The 20,343-nt window shown below is 38.3% G+C and overlaps 1 protein-coding gene across 1 annotated transcript; it reads left to right on the forward strand.

Moving 5' to 3' along the window:
* The first annotated feature begins 429 nt into the window (after window positions 1-429).
* LOC124865799 (phospholemman-like) lies at window positions 430-19,538 on the forward strand. Its single transcript, XM_047361228.1, has 8 exons — window positions 430-585; window positions 13,694-13,751; window positions 14,911-14,943; window positions 15,155-15,178; window positions 15,351-15,425; window positions 15,575-15,611; window positions 15,719-15,762; window positions 18,843-19,538. The coding sequence occupies exons 2-8, from the start codon at window positions 13,718-13,720 to the stop codon at window positions 18,860-18,862; spliced, it is 267 nt and encodes an 88-aa protein (XP_047217184.1). The 5' UTR covers window positions 430-585; window positions 13,694-13,717; the 3' UTR covers window positions 18,863-19,538.
* Window positions 19,539-20,343: the final 805 nt, after the last annotated feature.

Raw genomic sequence — 20,343 nt, forward strand, 5'->3', positions numbered from 1 at the left:
CATCTGGCCAACTATTGCTACTAAAAGAATTTGGGGAAATTAATGTCACCAAACTAAATGCATGTCGAAATCCTAATAAATGTTAGGAAATTGTTATTATAAAAGTTTTAAATTAAATTTTAAACCTTAACAGATGCGTCAGTGTGCAGGTTTGTTTTTTTGTTTGTTTGTTTTTTTACAATATGCATATTCTGTCTAACCTTGATGTATTTAAGCCATAAACGTGAATGGTATAACAGCTCTACTCAGCAGCTATTTCCGCTGGTCTCCTCCTCACGACGCTACACTACGGGGCTGACTCTGGATCAGCTTCCCCATCCCCACTGCTGACGTAACGTAAGCGGAAACAGACCCTGGATCAGAAGCTCTGCAACACAGCTGGAGCAGCGCCTTGAACACTGCTCCCCCTTCTGTCATTTTTTTTTTTTTTTTTTTATAAAAGCCAGCCAACCTGTTGAGTGTCAGAGGGAAGTGCTGAAGGCTGGGTGTGGGCACGCACAGTGGAGAGAGGACGCTGCTTTAGAGAGTCACGCGTTGATATCCGTCTTTTTGCGCTGTCGGGCACCGAATTTAACGACTTACAAGGTAAGTGCTGACCAGAAATGATCTATTAGCCAGAAATGTTTTCTTCTACAGCTGTTTTAGATAAGTTGTTTGCGCGAAGAAAGAAAAAAACTTGATAAGTCATAAAAAGATTCATGTGAAGTCCTTAGGACAGTTGTTTAAACACTAGAAAAGACTCAACAAAAACACCTATCACCATATTTCCTGCTACTGTGTATAACTTTACACGCTTTTAAAAGCAAAATGTCATGTAAGTCGATTTTCATACCTTCTGTCCTGTCCATAGCATAAAGTCAAAGGAACGCACGCACACTATGCACGTAGGCAGTGGCGGTTCTTGCATGAATAGCGGCCCGGGCGAGCCCCTCGTCTTGTGCCTGTGCTCTTTTTTGTTTGTCTGTTTTCACAAATAGAGTAAAGGTGTCACAAATCCAAACTTTGTTGTAAATAATTTGTAATTGGTGTAGGGCAAAAACGACTTTAGAATGATCCAGTTCAGGTATATTAGAGTTTTATCAAAAGAGAAATTATGGTGGCCCAAATTTCTTTAAAAAAGTTCCAAAAGGCACTTTTATTTAGTGGCAAATAGCAATCTATGAATCACGTACCAATTTCAGCATCATCAGCCACCTGAAGTGTATGGCTATATTTTTTTACAGCACTTCCAATGTAACAACCCCACACCCCCATGCCCCTTGACTAAACATATGAGTAAAAACCCATTCAGAGTTTTACTGGCATGATTTTTTTTATTTGTTCATTGACTGCTCAATCCACACTCTGAATGCTGTCCACAATGCTCACATCAAAAACCACCACGGTGCTTAGCAAACCGCTTGTCAGTCTCCGTTGTTCTCGATAGTCGACACAAAGTCTTTACCCAGTGAGAACTTGTTGTTATATCATTTATTTATTCATGCATAGGCCAAATTGAGATTAAACAGTTTTTAAAGACTGCACAGATAAATCTTTATCCAGTGGGGATTTGTTTTCCTGTATCCAATGCACACTAAGAATAAATCACTGTGGGTTCATGAAGTATCATGGAAGAAAAAAATTCTAGTTCTGCTTTGTGTGTATTTCTGTTAATGACATCACAAGAGGCACATGAATCCAGCTGATCAGCTGACATCAGTAATTATTATGCTGGAGTTACTTTTAACATATTTTGACAAAGATTCTGAACAAGTTATGTCTGAGTTACAAGGAGTTATACCCTATATGTTTGAGCTAGAGTTTGACTTCAATGACTACCTAAGTCGGATGAACACCTCCGTGGACACCAAAACTGGAGCAAACCATGACAAACACAGTGATCATCATTAAGGACTTTAACTGGATACAACCACTTTTTCCCATCTGTTTTGTTACGCACATTTTGCTTAAGCTGTACAGAACAAAAGAAACAGATTTGAATGATGGGTTTGATTAAAAACACAAATAAAATGACAGGACCCTGTTTTGATGAGACAAAATGTTTTTCTCTACTATATATAGGAATTTAAAATAAAACAGCAAAGCAAATTAAAAAATGGATTATGCTGACTGTGACTAGTGTTAAATGCACTCCTTCTTTAATCCCATTAGATTAGCAACTCTTTTGAATTTAAATGAACATAAATGTTAAAAGATGTGATCGGAAAGGATTCAATATGACCCATTTAAACATATTCCTCTGTGTGTGGCCGTGCAGTCACTTGGTTCTTGAAACACATAGTGCAGTCTGAGGCACTATGTATGCAAGTGTGTGAGAGACAGAAGGCCAGCTGATAAGAGCAATGGTGACTACTGTTTGCCAAGAGCCACAAGGGCAGCCTGGGAATAGGACAAGGTGAAACTGTAGTGACGGAAACTTCTAACAGTTCCTCTGCTGAATATTGATAAGAAATCTAAACAATCAGGGACTGATCAAGGTGTCATCTGCATATTGGCTAGGTCTTTTAGCGCCAATGGAAATTAGGATTACTAAATATTATAAGGGGGAAGATATTTATATTTACTTTGTCGGTGTCTACCTGTGAGCCATGATGTCTGATACAGATTGTGCATGTGTAAAGATCCTTGATCTTAAATATGCTTCAAAAAAAGTTATGTTTGAGCTCTTACCCAAATAACATTGCTTATTGCTCAAATGTGAAAAATGAGTAAATGAAAACATGTAAAATAGGAAGAGATGTTTAATATTATGGAAAGGTTTTTTGTGTTACTTAATGAAACTTCAAAACTTAATTACCGCAAAAGCAATGTAGAAATAAAGGGTTGGCAGCGGGAAAACTAGGATGGAGTTAGGAATTTTGAGCGAGGTGACAGAGCTATTTATTCTTTCTCAGATGAGACAGACTTACCTCTCCGTCTTCACCTCGCCTCACATGATCACACGTCTCAGAGAAAACAACAGGAGGAACTGAGAGAAACACTTTGGCAGTGGAGGAAGGGAACAAAGAGAGCTCAGAGGCGACCGCTCTCTTTTCACCTCTCCACACACCACTTTGCGGGCTCACAAACACAAATTTAGAAACCCCAATAAGGAGGCATTGATTTTATATCAACATCATGGCTGTGACCTTCACTGCTTTCACCATTTGACCTCAGACCTTTAAAGCACTACTGTGAAGAGGCACAGTTAATTCTTTCAAATTTAGCAACCATAAACGTTCACAGATAATGTTCTTAATGCTGTAACTACTGATTCAGATCTTAGACTAAGCAGGTTAGTTAAGCTTTTGTCAACCATGGTGGCTGGTTGAGTCAAATTCTACAAACTGACTCCATCCCTTTTTTCTCTGATTATGGCGGCAGAGCTAGGCACATGAAGTCTGTTGTTAGCACTTGTGGTTTCCATGTGTGACTCATGGTTGGAGTATGCTGCACTCCCTCGTGCTTTCTGTCTATGTCCCTCCTCCTTTCCTTAGTTTCCCAACCTCACTCTCCCTCGTCTTCCTGCCTCTCCTTCCACAAAGCCTAAATTCCTCTCCCCTGTACACTCCCTCTCTTGTTCCCTCTTATTTCAAAATGTTAAGCCATGTTATGAACTTTCTTTTCTTTTTTTTTCAATTTATCCTCTTAATGCACCGCCTCCGTTAAGTTCGGCATCCTTCTTCCTATCTGTGTTTTAGTTTTATGTTAGCAATAATGGAATGTGCTCTATTTTATGGAACTCATCTTTGGTCAGTATTAATTAGCTGGTATACAGCAGCCAAGGTTGCCAGTTTGGCAGGTCTTCAGACTTTAAAGTCTTCCATTTGCTATTAAATCCCTAATTCCTGTGCAAAGGGATGTTTGTCTCTCTTTCTGCTGAATAATAGCAACTTATTCATCAAAGAAAGCAAAGAGGGTTCGGTCACCCTGTTCAATCTACAACACAGACGTCCCTGTATGTATGTGTGTTACACACTGGAATGCACTGATGCTAATTTAGGCAACAAAACGCCCCTGAAAACAGACAGCTGCTTTTGTAGTGCAGGAATACAAACACACGTGTCTGGCTGTTTAACACGTGGGTGTTCACGTAGGAAAGATACTTATAAGTTGGGCATACATGCTGTGCACACACCAGATGTATTAGCACACAATATGCATGTAATGGGAATGACAATAGGCCAAATAGGTTTTCATAGCGTCAATTTGCCGATTCATACTGCCTTTCCATTCATACGTACATTCTATAATCACTTTGACCACTGCAAATCTTTGTAGTTAAATCGTACATTTATTTAATTGAATGTTGTGTATTATTTTCTCAACACCCTATTTACTGATTTTTTTTTTGTTCTAATTCCAGTTCAGAGCAGTTGACTACTGTGAAATATGAATTATGTCACCGGATCAAACCATTAAAAATTAGACTGGCTTTTAATAGACTATAAGTATGGAGAATGACTTTAAATAATCAGTTGTAAAGGTGGGAAAGAAATATCCCAATGGCAGGTAGGTACAAGGGGTAACGTGATTGGTATGACGTGCCACAGCATATGACTCGATTTCCGGTGTAAAATAACCAGAAGTGCAAAAATAGAAATGGCAAACAGGCTAAATTTATCATGTCATACTTTTGCACTCTCAGCCATTTTTCACCTGACTTTATCGGATAAGAAATAATGCTGTGGGCTGCGAGAACCTGCGGATTGCACATGAGTCAGTTTGAACCTACCTCACTGACATTTCACACCCACTTCCTGGCCTTTTCCTACCCGTGTTCAGTGTATCAAGCGATTTCTATTTGCTGGTCTTAATCTTCACTTTTACCCTACCATTTATTGATTATAAATTTAAAACTGAAACATTTTATATCATTTTAAAATTATGCTTCTAGAATCTATGGTGCTTCTGTCATAGCAAGAGCACAAATCTGCATTTATTTTCATATTCATGAATATTTATCTGCATAGTTTACCTAAATATCCAATCCAATGAAACAAAAATCCACACATTGGTAGAATGAAATGGCTTTTAACAGGTACAAAATGATCACAGGAGAAGAGTGTGGAGGGGTAAATTGAACCTAGAGCTATTTTTACTGATGTATTTTAGATTTACATAAATGAAGAAACATTTTGCTTTTGAAACCTTAGCTAATGCCCTGTTAATTTGCCACCCACCATGCTGGAGATATACCCCAAAGATATACCCCAGAGTTTTTGTGACTGTAAACAAACAAGAAGAACAAAAATTGTCTTTGGTCTTACGTTTTTAAAGGTCTACATAAAGCTAGTGATACTGTGAGCGAGCCAGACAAATCTAACCCCAAGGCTGCCACAGCAGCTGGAGACATCAACAGCTGTTCGGGCCAGGCTGTTTCATTGCTACCCACTAGTGTGGGCGTGATACAAAGGATGAGGTCCGTAGCCAACAGCTAGAGTCAGAAACAAGATCAATAGTAATGTTCTGCTTTGTTGTTCCATATTGTAATATTTACAGAAGCTGTGGTAATTCTTAGTTAATAACTTGAGCCAGAAAAAGTGTAGAAACATTATGAAAGCCAGGCCCTACCAAACACTATGGTGACTCATTATTTCTCAGCTGGACCAATGTTTTTTTTAAAACTAGTTTACAACTACATTACTCACGTTGCAACCTTCTTAAAGAGGACAAATTATAGAGAATGACTACATTTAAACAAATTATGTTTTGCTATTAAAAATATTTTATTTACAAAGATTTTTGTGGATTCTAAAAGTAATAGATTTATCGTTTATTTTAATAAGCAACATGGTCAGAGGCAGGTGTTAAATTGTTGACTGTAGTTTTTAACAGCTTGAAAGCCCTAGAAAGATACAGCTGCTGTATCTAAAACACTGCAAACATAACTGTCAGGTTTAGAAACAATTCAGTTGGTTTCTGTGCACATTTTTTGACCACTCAGTATTTTTTATGCTTTGCTTCCATGAAGTAAAACTTGATCAACAGGTCTCCAAGTTTTCTGAAGATAATTCAAAGGTTATTTTTGTGGAGATTTTTGCTGCTGTTTGCTAGATACATGTCAGTCAACCGAAATGTTGCCTCCACCAAAACTATTGAGGCCCACAAAGAGGAGAAGATTTTTTTTTTTTTTTTAAAGTATTGGTCTTATCTGCTCGAACCTGTGACTGAATGCCTAAAAACTCAAAAGTCCTATCTGTCAAGTGTCTTTGAGCACAGCATACCTTATTGTTACCAGGCGCAACATCATCTTAGGTGTGGATGGTGTTAGTGAGTGAAGCAGACTTGTGGGGTTCAAAAATGAAGCCAAAGGAAAAACAGAGTAGTAACATACTATTTAAAAAGAAGCGGTGTTCTTTAGGACATATATAAACGTGTCTGCAGTTCATTCAGGCAGCAAGAGAGTGAGAGAGGACAAGATTTAACCAGACAATAGGAAGGCTAACTGTGGTACAGCTCCGTTTTGTTCTTTAAAGCTTTGAGAGTCCTGTTTAAGTAATGCTAGCCAAGCTAACCATGCTAATAAAGTGTCAACACCGTAATCAATTTGCCTTCAAAATATCGAAATATTTTTTTATACCAACTGCTCTCTTATGTACACATTGTGACTTCACCGTTGCTCCCAATTTAAACACCTGATAACTGCTAATCGTAGAAAAGCTATGAAAATACTTTGTAGGCTGTTTTTATATAATTTTATGGAGTCCGGGAGGGGTGGTCAGTTCTTGGATTGAAGGTCCGTGTTTTCAAAAGGTAAACAGTTCGTTGGAGGGTGGACAGGTTAGACAGCAGAGCATCTAGGACCCGGTGATAGTAAGCCTGCGATCCAAACGGGGAATTACAGAAGGAGAGTGAGAACAGGTTGCACAGGGACCACCAGAAGGATCAAGGAAGGCACCTTTAAAGGAACAGAGTTAGGTCACAAGAAGATCTCAGAGAGCTTGTAAAACAAGAACAGGATACAGGGCTTGAGGTACCACAAAGAACGACACTCAGGCGTCGAATGCTCAGCAACCCTTTCCTTAAGAAGCTGCCATAACGAGCCTAACGACTCACAGGTGTGAGAGGCAGCACGCAGCTCCACCCTCCAACTGAACCTGCTGGGAAAAAAAACAAAGTGGAACGGACACACAAACAGATCCTGACACATAACTAAAAAAGACCACAGAAAAACTTACTTTGGACACGTTTAAAGTTACTTGAAAGCAAAACACAAGATGACTCATGATTTTTGCATAGCACCTTCTATGTTTTAATGTAAAAAAATGCTTCCCAATGTAACATATGTGAAGGTGTGGTCATATATATGTGATTCTGTTCTCCCAGGACCGTATGTGCTCGCTATCCTTATCGTTGTTCAGACTTACTGTAATATCTTAGAAGAACATGTTAAAAACATTTGTCATTTGAAAGCAATGCTGACAGTCAACACAGTACCTTCATGACCATGGCACCAGCAGTGAAAATAACCTGGTTAAAATGTAATAATATGATCAACAGCAGCCTGTGGAAGAACACTAGCTTTATATTGGTAGGTTTCTAAATCCGCATGGGCAAAACAAGCTTGTTTATTTGAGTTTCAGTATAACCGTTTTGCAGATTTATGGCAAAATAGGTGAGTTACTACTGGGTGGTTTGTGCAGCTTGACTGATGTCAAAGAGGAGAAGAAGAGTGGGTGGATTGGAACCTGATTATGGGCTCTAGAGCAGAAACCCTAGAAGCCTTGCTTCTGGGAGTTGTGATGTAATGGATAAATGTGTTGAAAAGGCTGAAGACAAGGAGAGAAGGGAAAAAAGGTCCAAGTGCAGGGATGTGGACAGGGGTTTTTAGGAAAAGGGAACCAGTAAAGGACATGTTTTAAACAGACTGTAGAGCCAAAGAGAGGGGACAGAAGCCCATCCAAAGTACAAAAGCAGCGTGTTTTAGTGATGTTAAACAAACAGGCAGTTCTTCTTGCTTTCACATTAGGCAAAAAAAGAAGCAAGAGAAGATGAGAAGTAGGAAAGAATGAGATAAAAAAAAAAAGAAAAAGTACTGCTGCGAGAGCTGAAAACAAAACCCCGTCAGAGATTGGCAAAGTAGCATGACAAAGCCAGAACAGAACAGTCTTTATTCCTGCAACAGGCGCGGTAGGAGTTTTCGCTCCATGAGGGGAATTCAGGCCTTGGGGCAAGACAAACCTCCCTTTAGATGTGGGTCTTCAATGAATCTGACAAGATTCATAATAAAGTTGCACTGAGCACAAAACAAGATTTGGAGCTACTGTTGTTCAGCCGAGCATAGATGTGTCAAAGGCTTTTTAGTGTGAGAATTGGTTGTATTTCCCAGTAGGTAGAATCTCTAAAATGTGTGAGATTTGAAATGTTGTAAAATTATGATACTCCCTCAAGATCAATGTCTGTATCGTTCCTAAGAGATAAGTTATACAAACAGGAAAAACAGTATATCTTCCCAATTTTTTAAAAACAAGTGTTGTTGCTTTTCTTCATCTGCGCCCTATCTGACTTTTCATTAGTCGGTGTCTTATTGATGCCACCCTTTAAGTTGAAGTTTCACTTTTGACATCAGTGTAGACCATTTAATTGGTCACAAGAAACCAGGTGCACGCAAACCCCTGCGGAGAGTTTACCTGCGGTGACATTTACATCACACAGCGCTCGTAGTCGAGTGTACATTAAGCGAACTGGCTGGTATGGATTTCTCAAGGCTCAAAAGTTGTTTTCCTGAACAACTATATTTAGTTTATGATAAACATATAATCTGTTTTGGTGTCCAAATAATTCACTATTAGACTTTATTCCAAAAGATCTTTTTATCTATGGTCTCTCTTGGAAACTTAAGTCTGGCGTTCATGTTTTTTTAGAGACCTCCCATGAAAGTTTGAGTTTTGCATTCTGGACAGACACGCACTTCCTTATAACAGTAACAAGAGCCTGCATTTTAGGGTCTTGAACAACTAGAATTATTTCAAATTACAATCGTCTGTGGTGGGCACAGCTAACCAAAAGGTTAGCTTCGCTAACCCATATTCTGCTTACTCAAATATTAGCTTTACTTTCGCTAAACCACTAAACAGATTTAAAAAAAATTGCATAAGCTAACACTAACAGCTAAGATGAGTATCATAACTCTAAAAAATAACTGAACACTTTGTAACTGCAATTCAAAACTGCCGTCAGCTAGCTGCTGCCGCGTGTTGTCAGGTGTAGCTACCCGTAGTAAGCCAATAGCGTTCCTAACGGACTCTTCAAGACATGCCCTTTACAGAAAGTATCAAACTTGTGAATTTTGTCATCAGAAAGTTGATGAAACCTTATTCAGTGGAAGCTAGCAAAAGCTTTAATCTGCTAAATGAAAAATTTGTTTTATTAGCTGTTAGTAGAATAGCAGAACCATGCCCACCGCTGGCAATTATCTTCACAATATCAATTATTGCAATAATGCAATTACAAAGGACTGCTTGGATGCAATATTTGGTAGGATAATATATTTGATGTGCCATGCATTCAAATTCTACATGTTGGGGATGTTGTGATGAAGGACAACAACGGAAAACAGTCCTTTAATTGTGATTAATATTGCCATTGCAATGTTTAGCCAAAGTATCGCTGTAACATGTTTCACTGAAATCATGCAGCTCTGTTTAAAACAGCTTTTAGCATCTTGCCGTCTGCTCTTGAGTTGAACTTGCTTGGACAACCAGGCCAGATTGAGTCTGCAGTTTTTTAAATGTCCTTCAGTCATAGCCAGCTACTTTCTTCTTTCTGGAAGGATAGCTCCTTCAATCTGTTCACAGACAGGAGCACACCAAACTAAACGGCTAAGGTTAGAAAGGTGCACATGTTCTTATCATGTGAGCTGGATGTGAAATTAAAATATATTTTACATAAAGTTTTAATGGTCTTTTTTCAGCACTAGTGGCCTTTATTTTTATGGGGTTTTTTTTCGACAGTAGGCAGACAGGAAAGAGAGAGGGGGAGACATTTGGCAAATGTCGCTGGGTCCGGGACTCGAACCTGGGACAGCTGCTTCGAGGACTGTAGCCTCTGTATATAGCTGCTTAACCCCTACATCATCAGCACCACGCCAGTTTTAACAATCTTTTTTATAGTTTGTATAGTTAGATACTCAAATCTTTAAATATTGTCAAAATTTATTTTTAAAAAAATCATATGTCCAAATACGTTACAACAAACATTTTTTTCCAGGGTGTCTTACGTTTTTTATATACCAGTTTTAGTTTAAACATCTTTATAAAGAGGATTTGCATGAAAGCATGGATTCTTTTATTTCAAACAACTACTCCATGACACATATCGACACAACACTCTATTTTCTCAGCAAGTTGCTGGACTTTTATCTTTGCATGAAAACAATGCCTCCAGCACTTTCCTCCCAGGCTCCACCTTATACAAACATTTGCTGTAGAATATGATCTTGTTAGTGGATGTTGAAAGGAGACTGTTTCTCTCCTCTGCCTTACCTAACAGGCTTATGTTCACTTTCCCTGCTGTGTGTTCTTCATCATTCTTCGTCTTCTGTCTCTTCTACGTCTCTCCCCTCTCTGTCTTTCTCTACTGGTCGCTGGCCAGCTTCCCATCCTCTGCATTCCCCCTGCGAGGCCTGGGGTTGCTGTGGGAAGGCATCAGGAGAGGAGCACTCATCCTGTTCTCATTTTTCCCCTGCTGCCAAACTCCAACCAGCAGCCAAGCAGGAAGAGATGCTGCTTTATTAATAGCCTTTATTCTGATCTTCTTAGGCTTGGTTTTGATTAGTTTTAAACCCTTTAACTCTAAACAATGCAGAAATGAAACCTAGACAAAATAATTTTATTAGTGAGACAGTAGATGTCTTGGGGCTTGTTCAGATAATTCTTTTGATCTTGTCAGCTTCAGAGTTTTGCCTTCTTAAATGTTGCACTTTCACAGACCTCTCTCACATGTGATTATGTGTGAATCTCTTCTCACTTGAGTTTGCTCTCCTCTGTGATACTCCCAAAGCAAAAAAAAGGGCAGCAAGTGGAAAATTACTGTTGCCTAAGGTGCGTCACCTCGGTGTTCACATGGTGCCTCTGCTGGTGCTGCCTCAACATGGCAACCATCTCAGCAACAAGCAACATGGGAGTTGCTTGGGATAACATGGGAGCTGGGATAACATGTGGAATCTAAGTGAAGCACCAGGAAGAGTGTTAATAAGGCAAAATTGTATGTTCCCTGCAAACATGCTTTTACCACCTGAGCTTTCTTACATTTTGTCATATTACAAAGGTGGAAGGAAAATTACACATAGTTTTCAAAGTTCGTTGTACATTTATTAATTAAAATCGTCGGATTAATTGCCTTAAGGAGTCACCTACAGTTATTAATTCCCCTGGCAGGTTCACATTTAATGTTTTTTCATTAAACCAAGCTTGTTAGACATGAAACTGGCAGCTCGCTAAAGATAACAAGATAATGTCTGAATCATTTTTTGAAATAAAAAATGCTTTCTTTTTTTTCAGACTTGAACACAAATTGGCATCTCAAAAATACTTATCCAAATATAGACAAAGCCTTTATTTCCATTACCACTAGAAAACCCTTCTTATATTTGCTGGCAATATTTTTGCTTTTTTCACTGATTGTTTTGATAATTTTTTATTTTACATTTTTTGCAAAAACCTCCAAATCTTCAGGTTTGGAAGGCCTCCTTGCCATCATCCTAATCTTTAACTCCCTCCAGCGATGCTCCATCAGATTTAAGTCAGGGAGTCTGGCTGGACCGCTCCAAAACATTAACTTTAACTCAATTCAGAAGAAACATATTGGTCATATTAAAACGTGATCTGAAATCTCAAAGAAGTAGAAGAAAGCTATTGTTAGAAAAAAGGACTGGGAAGTGCCATGGGCAATTTGCTGCAAGCAATGTAGGGAACACAGCTAACATGTGGAGAAGATGCCCCTGTCAAATCTAAACTTTTCGTCCTTCATGCAAAATGCTTTGCAGGGAGTGAAACTAATATTTCCCCCCTTCCTGCACCATACAGTGGGTATACTTTTCTTCGTCAGGGAAAGGAAACCTGGCCAGTTGATGGGAAGATGGTTTGACCAAAATCCAGGTCAACCTGTTGGAGTCTGCAAAAGACTTGAGATTGAAGTTCAGCATCTAGAAAGACAATGACCATAAAACATTATCCTGAGATACAATGAAATGGTTTTGAACACCCCATTAAATATATAATTTAGAAAGAAGAATGTGAAGCAGTTAAAGGGGTATGAAAACTTTTGCAAGACACTGTAGATTTTATTCCTTCGTCACATGGATTCATAACCACCAGGCACCAGATCAGAGAATAACAGCCCTTAAATAGAATATAATCATTTTTACGCTGACGCACAGCAGAAAATAGGATTAAAATATCATTTCAGATGAAGAAAAGCTTTAAAGACCTGAGAACTCTGTAATAACATTTTCTGATGGACAGCTGCACTGAAGCAAGAGCAAAGAAGATTTAACATGGAGACCTTGTAATGCACTAACCACGAGATATTGAAGGCTTTGTTTGGGGTCCTTCATCACTTTGTGCCCATGAAAATTACCCTACACTGCGGCTCATGTGATTTAGTTTGATTTCTTTATTTGTGAAAGTATGTTTACTCCTCAGAAAACACAAAAAGACCAGTTCTGAGGTTGCCTGGTGTTGTGCATACTGGGCAGTTTTTAACAATTTTATGGGAACAGAAACTTCACTGATGCTCTGCTGGGTTTGTCAAACAAATAATAATTTCCGTTCAGTTTCTCAGACTTATTGTCACGGTGGTGTTTTGGGGTGGACCAAAGTGCAGACAAGAGCTTGGCAGCAGCATTTTGAATTGGTCTTCAGCTTTATTCAAAGATTACAAACGTAACAAAAATGTAGCAAATATCGCTGCAGGTACAAGCATGAGACAAAACCAAAAAACTTACTTGAGTACGCACTGCAGGAACGTAGCAAAAACTGAACTTAATCAGTGGTTGTGATCGGTGGAACCAGCGACACACAATAAAACAAAACCAACTAATATACTGAGGGAGACAAAGGCAGGTAATCAAAGGAACTAAGAACAGGTGTGACAGGGAGGCAAAGGGACTAATAAAGAATAAAGAGAAACACAGACCAAGCAAACCTATAGACAAAGATAAATAATCAAATGAAGCATACAAAAACTAGAATAACCATAAACTAAAGGAAACAGAAGAATAAGAACAACCTAAGACCTGGCAACCTAAGTATAAACAAAGAACCCATAAAGAGACCCAGATTACAAAAGTAAACAAACCTAAAACCACACTGATGGAAACAAGCAGCGAACATGAGGACTAGAATAAATACAAACAAAATGTAAACACTAACTAAAGCTGACCAAACAGGAGGGAGAACTAGAACTATAGAAACTAAACATAAAAAACCATGCTAAAGAGGGACTACAACTATAAAGGAAACTAACACAGAGGAAGTAACCAAAACAACCACGACTAACAAAATACTAAATATAAACATCTTAGATCAAAAGTAACTAAACACAAACAAAGTCCAAACCCTGACACTTATATTTGGGATTTGTTCCTAGAGCCTGGCAGAGTACCACAGTTTATGTTCCCATTAAACATTAATGAAGTAGTTGGACCTATTTAGAAATGACGTCATATTAACTGAGCATCATAATTAATTTGCCTTTTGTCTTTTATTAGATCTGAACAGTTTAAGGTTTGAAGATGTCAAAGATCTGCACTTTGGTGTTTATGACATGTAAGTAAAAGACTGATTTGATTTAAGCAGTTTTCTATAGGAAGATTTCTCCTGCATGGTTTAAATTGTCTGTGAAAAAGAAAGATAATGGCTTGTTATTTTTGCAACATGAATAATAATTCATCATACACACGGGGCCCCTTTTACACTTGGCACCTCAGGTTAATGATGCATAGAAACCCTTAAAATAATTTCATCTTTTATTCTGATAGCATAATCTCACGCACTGAAAAAAACACAGCTTTTTCTTATTGGTGAGTTTTAAAGATTTATTTTTCTCTCCCTTCCCATCCTGCTTACTGAGTCTGGTAGTAGGATATACTGTCAATAGTTCCTTGTCTTATTTATAACAGCTCCAGTACATATAAATTGTTTAAGCTGAGTCCAACGGTGGATATAAGGAAGTCTTGGCACCTAGCTGCTTTCTTGTTGCCATTAGTTGAATTATGAACGTCAGCACACATCTGCCTTATTTAAGAGGCATTTTCTCTTGTCTTTCCTATTTTTATGAGTGGGAAAGACATATTTATGAATGCTATATTTATAGCCAGGGAAACTGTAAGTCATGGATTAATATACACCAGGGTTTTTTTTAGCCTCTGACCAATTTAAAACAGTAAAGTTCACAATAAAAACATTTACCTGGATCTTTTTAATATGATTTGTTAAGAGTGACAAAAATGTACGATGGTTGATTAAAAACTAAATATTTTGTTAATGTGGATTTTATTCTCATTGAAGAAGTCAAATTAAAAGTTAGATTTGTCTACATTTTTCAGTGACATATGATGCTGCAGTAAAAAGCAAACTTATTTTCACACATTTTTACCAGGGGTTCCATTAAATGTGGAGGACACTGTACTAAATTAGGTTTGTTCTGTCGTTAATGTGTTATAAAAAGGGAATTAAAATGCACTGTTTGCAAATCCAAGAGTTTGTCCTTTTATCAATGTTGCCAATTGTTTTTATTTTGTTATTTAAATTTTGTTGTGAGGACCTGGTTTAAATCAGCCATATTTACATTATAGGTCAGCTAGAGTACTGAAACTGCAGATGTTTGCCTTTACTGTGCAGTTCTGATCATGTTTGTGTAACAGTGCGAGAGGCTTCAGACTGTGGTTCACCATGGTGATGTGTGTCTCTCTGTGTCCTCTTGCAGTTATGTCCCTGGTGTCTGTAAAGGCGGAGGCTGGTAATTACATCACTGTGTTTTGTATTTATTGTTTCTACTTTTTTGCCTCTACCTCAGCTTTTATAATAGTTCAAGGTTGGAAATGTATCAATGTTCTGATGTGTCAAAATTTCCACCATGTTGCTCATCACAGTGTTTACATTATGTCACATTTTGATAGTGTTCACTGTGTGTCCTCTTTAATCAACCTTTTTCTTTTCTGCTCCAACAGAAGGAGAGGATCCCTTTACATTTGGTAATCCACTGTTCCTTTATCATTGTTGTAATAATGGAAGATAATTGCTTACATCAGCTATTAGTCTTTGGGCCATGATGTAAGGGGGAAATTAGTATATTCAGTCGGGCACTTTTTGCTAATATTTATTTTTAGCTTACTATCTAATGATAAGCATAATTTGTTTGTGCAGACTACCACAGACTGCGGGTTGGAGGCCTCATCCTGGCTGCTGTCCTCTGTCTCATTGGCATCACTATTCTGCTCAGTAAGCTATGCACTACACACGCACACACGCACACACACACACACACACACACACACAGAAACATCTTTGTAAACAAACATAAACAGGCTTTGAAAAATGCTCAAAGATACTGCCACCATAAACAAGACCCATGCTCCTTTCTCTCTAAGGTGGCCATTGCAGGTGCAAGTTCAACCAGAACAAGAGGTAAGGCTTTACACAGAAAAGCAGAAATATTTTACTGTAAAATTGGAGTGGAAATTCTATAGCTAGAGCTATTTTGTTTCTGTTTCTACTCTCTGCTTTCTTTTCAGAAGGAGGACAGGAAGCAACGCTCAACAGATGCTCAACGACCAAGGTACTCTCATTTACACTCACCTGCTGACACCAAGTTATAAAACCACTATTAGTCCTCGGTACTGTAATTTCCCTTATTTACCTTATTTTGTACCCATATATCTTGATAGGTTTTCTAAATTAAGTGTAAAATATTTACGTATCACACGTCGTCCTTACTTGGCATGTTCTCTTATCTTTCCATTTTGAAGAGTGGGTAAGAGAAACAGGCCTCTCTGTGACCGCATACCTGTATCTTATGAAGAAAAATAATTTATTATTTAAAGTTCCTTGACAATTTGACCAACAAACAGGAGAAAGAAGTATTTGAGCCCTAACTGATTTTCTTTGTTCTAACCCTATTCTCACTTTAAAAAAAAACAAAAGCATAGTCTTTGAATTTTGTGGTAGATTCATTTTAATGCATAGAGACAGAATATTAATGAAAAATTCAAAAGACAATGCATTGCATTAAAGGTAGAAATAGGTTTGGATGTCATTGAATGAAAAAAGTATTTGATCCCTCTTTAGAACATGACTTCATTGGCAAACACAGCACTTAGAGTTTCTGTAGCAGGTCACCAAGTTTTATGCATCTGAATATTACAGAAACTCTAATCTTTTAGGGTTCTTGTCTGCTGCTTGAAAACTCAAAGCTTCAGCTACCTCTACTTGTTTTCTGTAGGACTGAGATCTGGAGACTGTTCTGAATGTGCAAGACCTCTCAGACCACTCTGTTGTTGACTTAGCGGTGTATCTTTAGTCACTGTTATGCATTAATCCAACCATCTTTAGTGTTCTTATGCTAGATTTTACAGTAAATTAAACTGTTCATTGGCCCCTCAGTGTGGTGGAGTAATCCTGTACCTCTAGGAGAAAACAGATCCAAAGCATAATGCTTTTACCTCCATGCTTGACAGTTGAGATGATGTTCTTCTCATTCCACACTCAGTAATTCTCTACCTCCAAACCCAGCTGGTCAGGTTGTTGCCAAAGAGCTTGTTTTTGATTTCATCTGACCACAGCCCTTTTTCCAAAGCCTATCCTGAATCATTCAGATGTGCACTGGCAAAACCTATGAACCAAGATCTTAAATGAACCTCCAGGGGACTGATGGTAATTTTACATTCCTTCCATTTCCTAATAATGGCTCTAACAGCTATGATCTTCTCACAGACCTTCTAGATGATTTTCTAGCAAACTCATTGCTTCCTTGTTCAGATCTACTATCTTGTCCTTGAGGTCCTCTGACAGCTATTTGGTGTGTCCATATTGGTGGAGATGTTGAAATTAACTAAATGATTCTGTGGACTTATGTGCTTTATACACATAGGTCAAGATCAGGAGTATCTGTCATTGATAAACTGATTCATCTGTGTGTAACGTGAACACTAACCTAATCTGTGGGAACCAAACTTTTGTTGAGTTGGAAGGGATCGAATATATTTTCAATCAATGACATGCAAACCAATGATTATCTTTAACGTAATGTGGTTTTCAGAAATTTTCATTGAGGGGATCAAATACTTATTTCCCCCATTGTATATATGAAAAATGTATCTTTTGTTGTGTTTATTTTATAGGAATATGTCATTAGCTATGGCTCTAGTGATTTTGTATAGAAAAACTATTTAATCTGGGATTTTTTTTCTCATTTAATAAATGCAATTAAATAAAGTACCTTTTCCCCTGCAAAATACTCTACTGCAGTAAAAGATTACTTAGTTGGAAACACTTTTTCATCTGTGCAAGCGGTGCCAATAATTGTTGTGGGCGGTGTATGGGAATTGATCAAAGCTAAAAAAAAAAACTTTTTAAAACATTGGAGATAAAACGTCTCTTTTTTGAAATTGTCAGTCAAATAAAAGAAACATTTTCATGGCATAAAATGTCATGGATTTACAAAATAAGGAAGAATATTTATGGATGAGTAGTGAATGTAAAATACAAAATTCTCTCTAAATTATTCAGTGCTTAATTTCCTATTTAGTCTCACTGTCCAGGTCCAAAGTTAAATTTACTCTTCCATCTGTTTGCTGTAAACCGCCTCGTGTCACATAAACACACACACACACACCCATGCCAACATGAAATGGTCGACGCTCACAGAGCTGGCCTGCGATGCCTTGGACCTCGCTGTTCAACAGGTGGCGGGACACTGGGTGTCCATCAGGTGGAGGGGGCTGCAGGGCGGAGACTGGGACTGTTGCAAGTAGCCACACTTGTGTTGCAGCAACTATAAAAAGATTCAACAGTTAACCCTTTGAAGAGGAGTCTGCCTGTTTGTGCATAGTTCTGTTATAAACTCTAGTAGATATTTATTTTTCCTCTGTTTCGTTTAAATGAATGATTGAATAATTGTTCACACTTTTACAGTTGACAATGTCAGATTCACTGATGCAGCAGACACCCTTTGAAAAAATAAGTTTGACATAGTAACAGAAACTGGTCAGCCACAGAGCTGCTAATGTAGTGTTGCATTCAGCAGATATGAATATTTTCAGTTTGAGTTTTAAATTGTTGAAATTGGCTAAACTAAAAGGGAAAGGAAACTATCAAACAACTTTACAAGCTATGTTCTGCCACTCGGAATGCTTGTTGTTGTGGATCATCCAGATATTTATGTATGAACCTTACCTATACGGTAAAGGGTCAAACAAAAAAGCAGAGCATGAATGTGGGGATAGTTTTAGCACTCCTGTATGCTTTATGAGTTTTAAAGCTGACCTGACCTAAAAGTTACACAGCACATCTTGTGAAGACGGTGACTAAACTGATATTGAGGTTAGACGCCATTATTGAAGCTTTGATGTAGACAAAATATAGCTGATACCCTTATGGAACAAAACTGTGATGTGCAAGCAACCCCGCAGGGGCCTGCAGGGATGCACTGCAGCAATAGTTTCCACTTGCATTAGCACAAATATGCCTGCTATGTCTCTGTCTTCATCTCTGCCAGTTTTTCTTAGGTTATGACCCCATTAGTTCTTGTATGACATTAATCTCATTTTAGATTCAGCGTTGTTGAATTTCCTGCTGAAAAATTAATATACAATATTTTGTCTATGGTCTCTATCTTCTCTCTCTATGTTGTGTTTACAGGTCGCACCTGTGACTGCTAGATAACAACCGAAACCCACCGACATCCCAAACATCAAGCCAACAGAAACCACAGAGGAGGAGGAGCGGGATTTATAAGACCAAGCACAGGCTTTTGCTGTTATTTAGAGAAAACAACAGAATGTAGTTGGCATGCACCAGATTTTAGGTGTGGAGCCCTCTGCCTGACAACTGAGCTACTGATCTTCAGCCTGCCTCTATGTTACACTCAGACATATTGTACATAAAACTGCGTCAGTTTCATTTCACTCAACTTAACTCTTCTGTTTTTGAGAACCTGATTTATTGGAATCAACTGATTTCACAAGCCCCCAAAAGTCTGTGAAATATAACAAAAAGAGAGGAAATGTTTCAGAATTCAAATTGAATTGGCAGACTTGACTGACTGAAATGAAAGTGACATCAATAATAATGCTAATGTATCACCAAAAATTATCCTAATGCCCCACATATATTGTAGGCTGTGTCTGTCATGACTTCTGGTATGTATACTGTACGTGAGGCGAACAATGATGTAGATGTTAGTCACCGTCGGTCACCAACCTAACCTGCAGTGTGTGTTTCATGTCAAATCCGTGAATTGAGTGTTGTTCTTCCCCCATGTTTTACTTCATGGAGAATGTAGTGGATTGTACTGATAAATGAGTCATGTTTCTATAAAATAACAGTTAAAACAAATATAGGAGTGAACTACTTTACTTTGTGTGCAGTGATGTATGTGACATACAGGTAATTCATTAAACCTTAAAGTTTTATTCCAATATAGGCAGAGCAGGATCCTGCAGAACGCAAAATGACCACGAGAGGTCGCTAATGAGGTAAATTAAACTATATTTATGATGGCAGTAAACCATACTCATAAACCATAATACATTTAAAATGGTCAGTCAGTCATTTTCTACAGCTTATTCCATAGTGGGTCACGGGGGAGCTGGTGCCTATCTCCAGCAGTCTATGGGCGAGAGGCGGGGTACACCCTGGACAGGTCACCAGTCCATCACAGGGCAACACACAAACAACCATACACACACTCATTCATACACCTAAGGGCAATTTTGAGTTACCAATTAACCTAACGGGCATGTCTTTGGACTGTGGGAGGAAGCCAGAGTACCCGGTGAGAACCCACGCACGCACAGGGAGAACATGCAAACTCCATGCAGAAAAACCCCCAGTTGGGAATTGAACCCAGGACCTTCTTACTGCAAGGCAACAGTGCTACCAACTGCGCCTCCATGCAGCTCACATTTAAAATGGTTTACAACTTAATTGAAATAAATCAATTAACGATAAATATACTAGTCAGATACATTTTTATCTATGAATAGCAGTAGCCAGTCTCTCATAATCACAGTTCACCAATGTTAGACCACATCTAAATACCTTACACAGCCTCACCTATTGCAGAGTGGGACCAAGTCCTTGTTTTGAGTTTTTCCATTTTAGTAATGCCTGAGTCAAAACATACAAGCTGTAAGTCAAG

This window comes from Girardinichthys multiradiatus, chromosome 3 (assembly GCF_021462225.1).
Source record: "Girardinichthys multiradiatus isolate DD_20200921_A chromosome 3, DD_fGirMul_XY1, whole genome shotgun sequence".
Taxonomy (NCBI): Eukaryota; Metazoa; Chordata; class Actinopteri; order Cyprinodontiformes; family Goodeidae; genus Girardinichthys; species Girardinichthys multiradiatus.

What these genes read in the sequence shown, in the direction of transcription:
- LOC124865799 (XM_047361228.1), top strand. Translation starts at nt 13,718, where the DNA reads ATGTCAAAGATCTGCACTTTGGTGTTTATGACAT. An exon ending in CACTTTGGTGTTTATGACAT is followed by an intron (nt 13,752 to 14,910) that starts GTAAGTAAAAGA and finishes GTCCTCTTGCAG; the next exon opens with TTATGTCCCTGGTGTCTGTA. An exon ending in AAGTTCAACCAGAACAAGAG is followed by an intron (nt 15,612 to 15,718) that starts GTAAGGCTTTAC and finishes CTTTCTTTTCAG; the next exon opens with AAGGAGGACAGGAAGCAACG.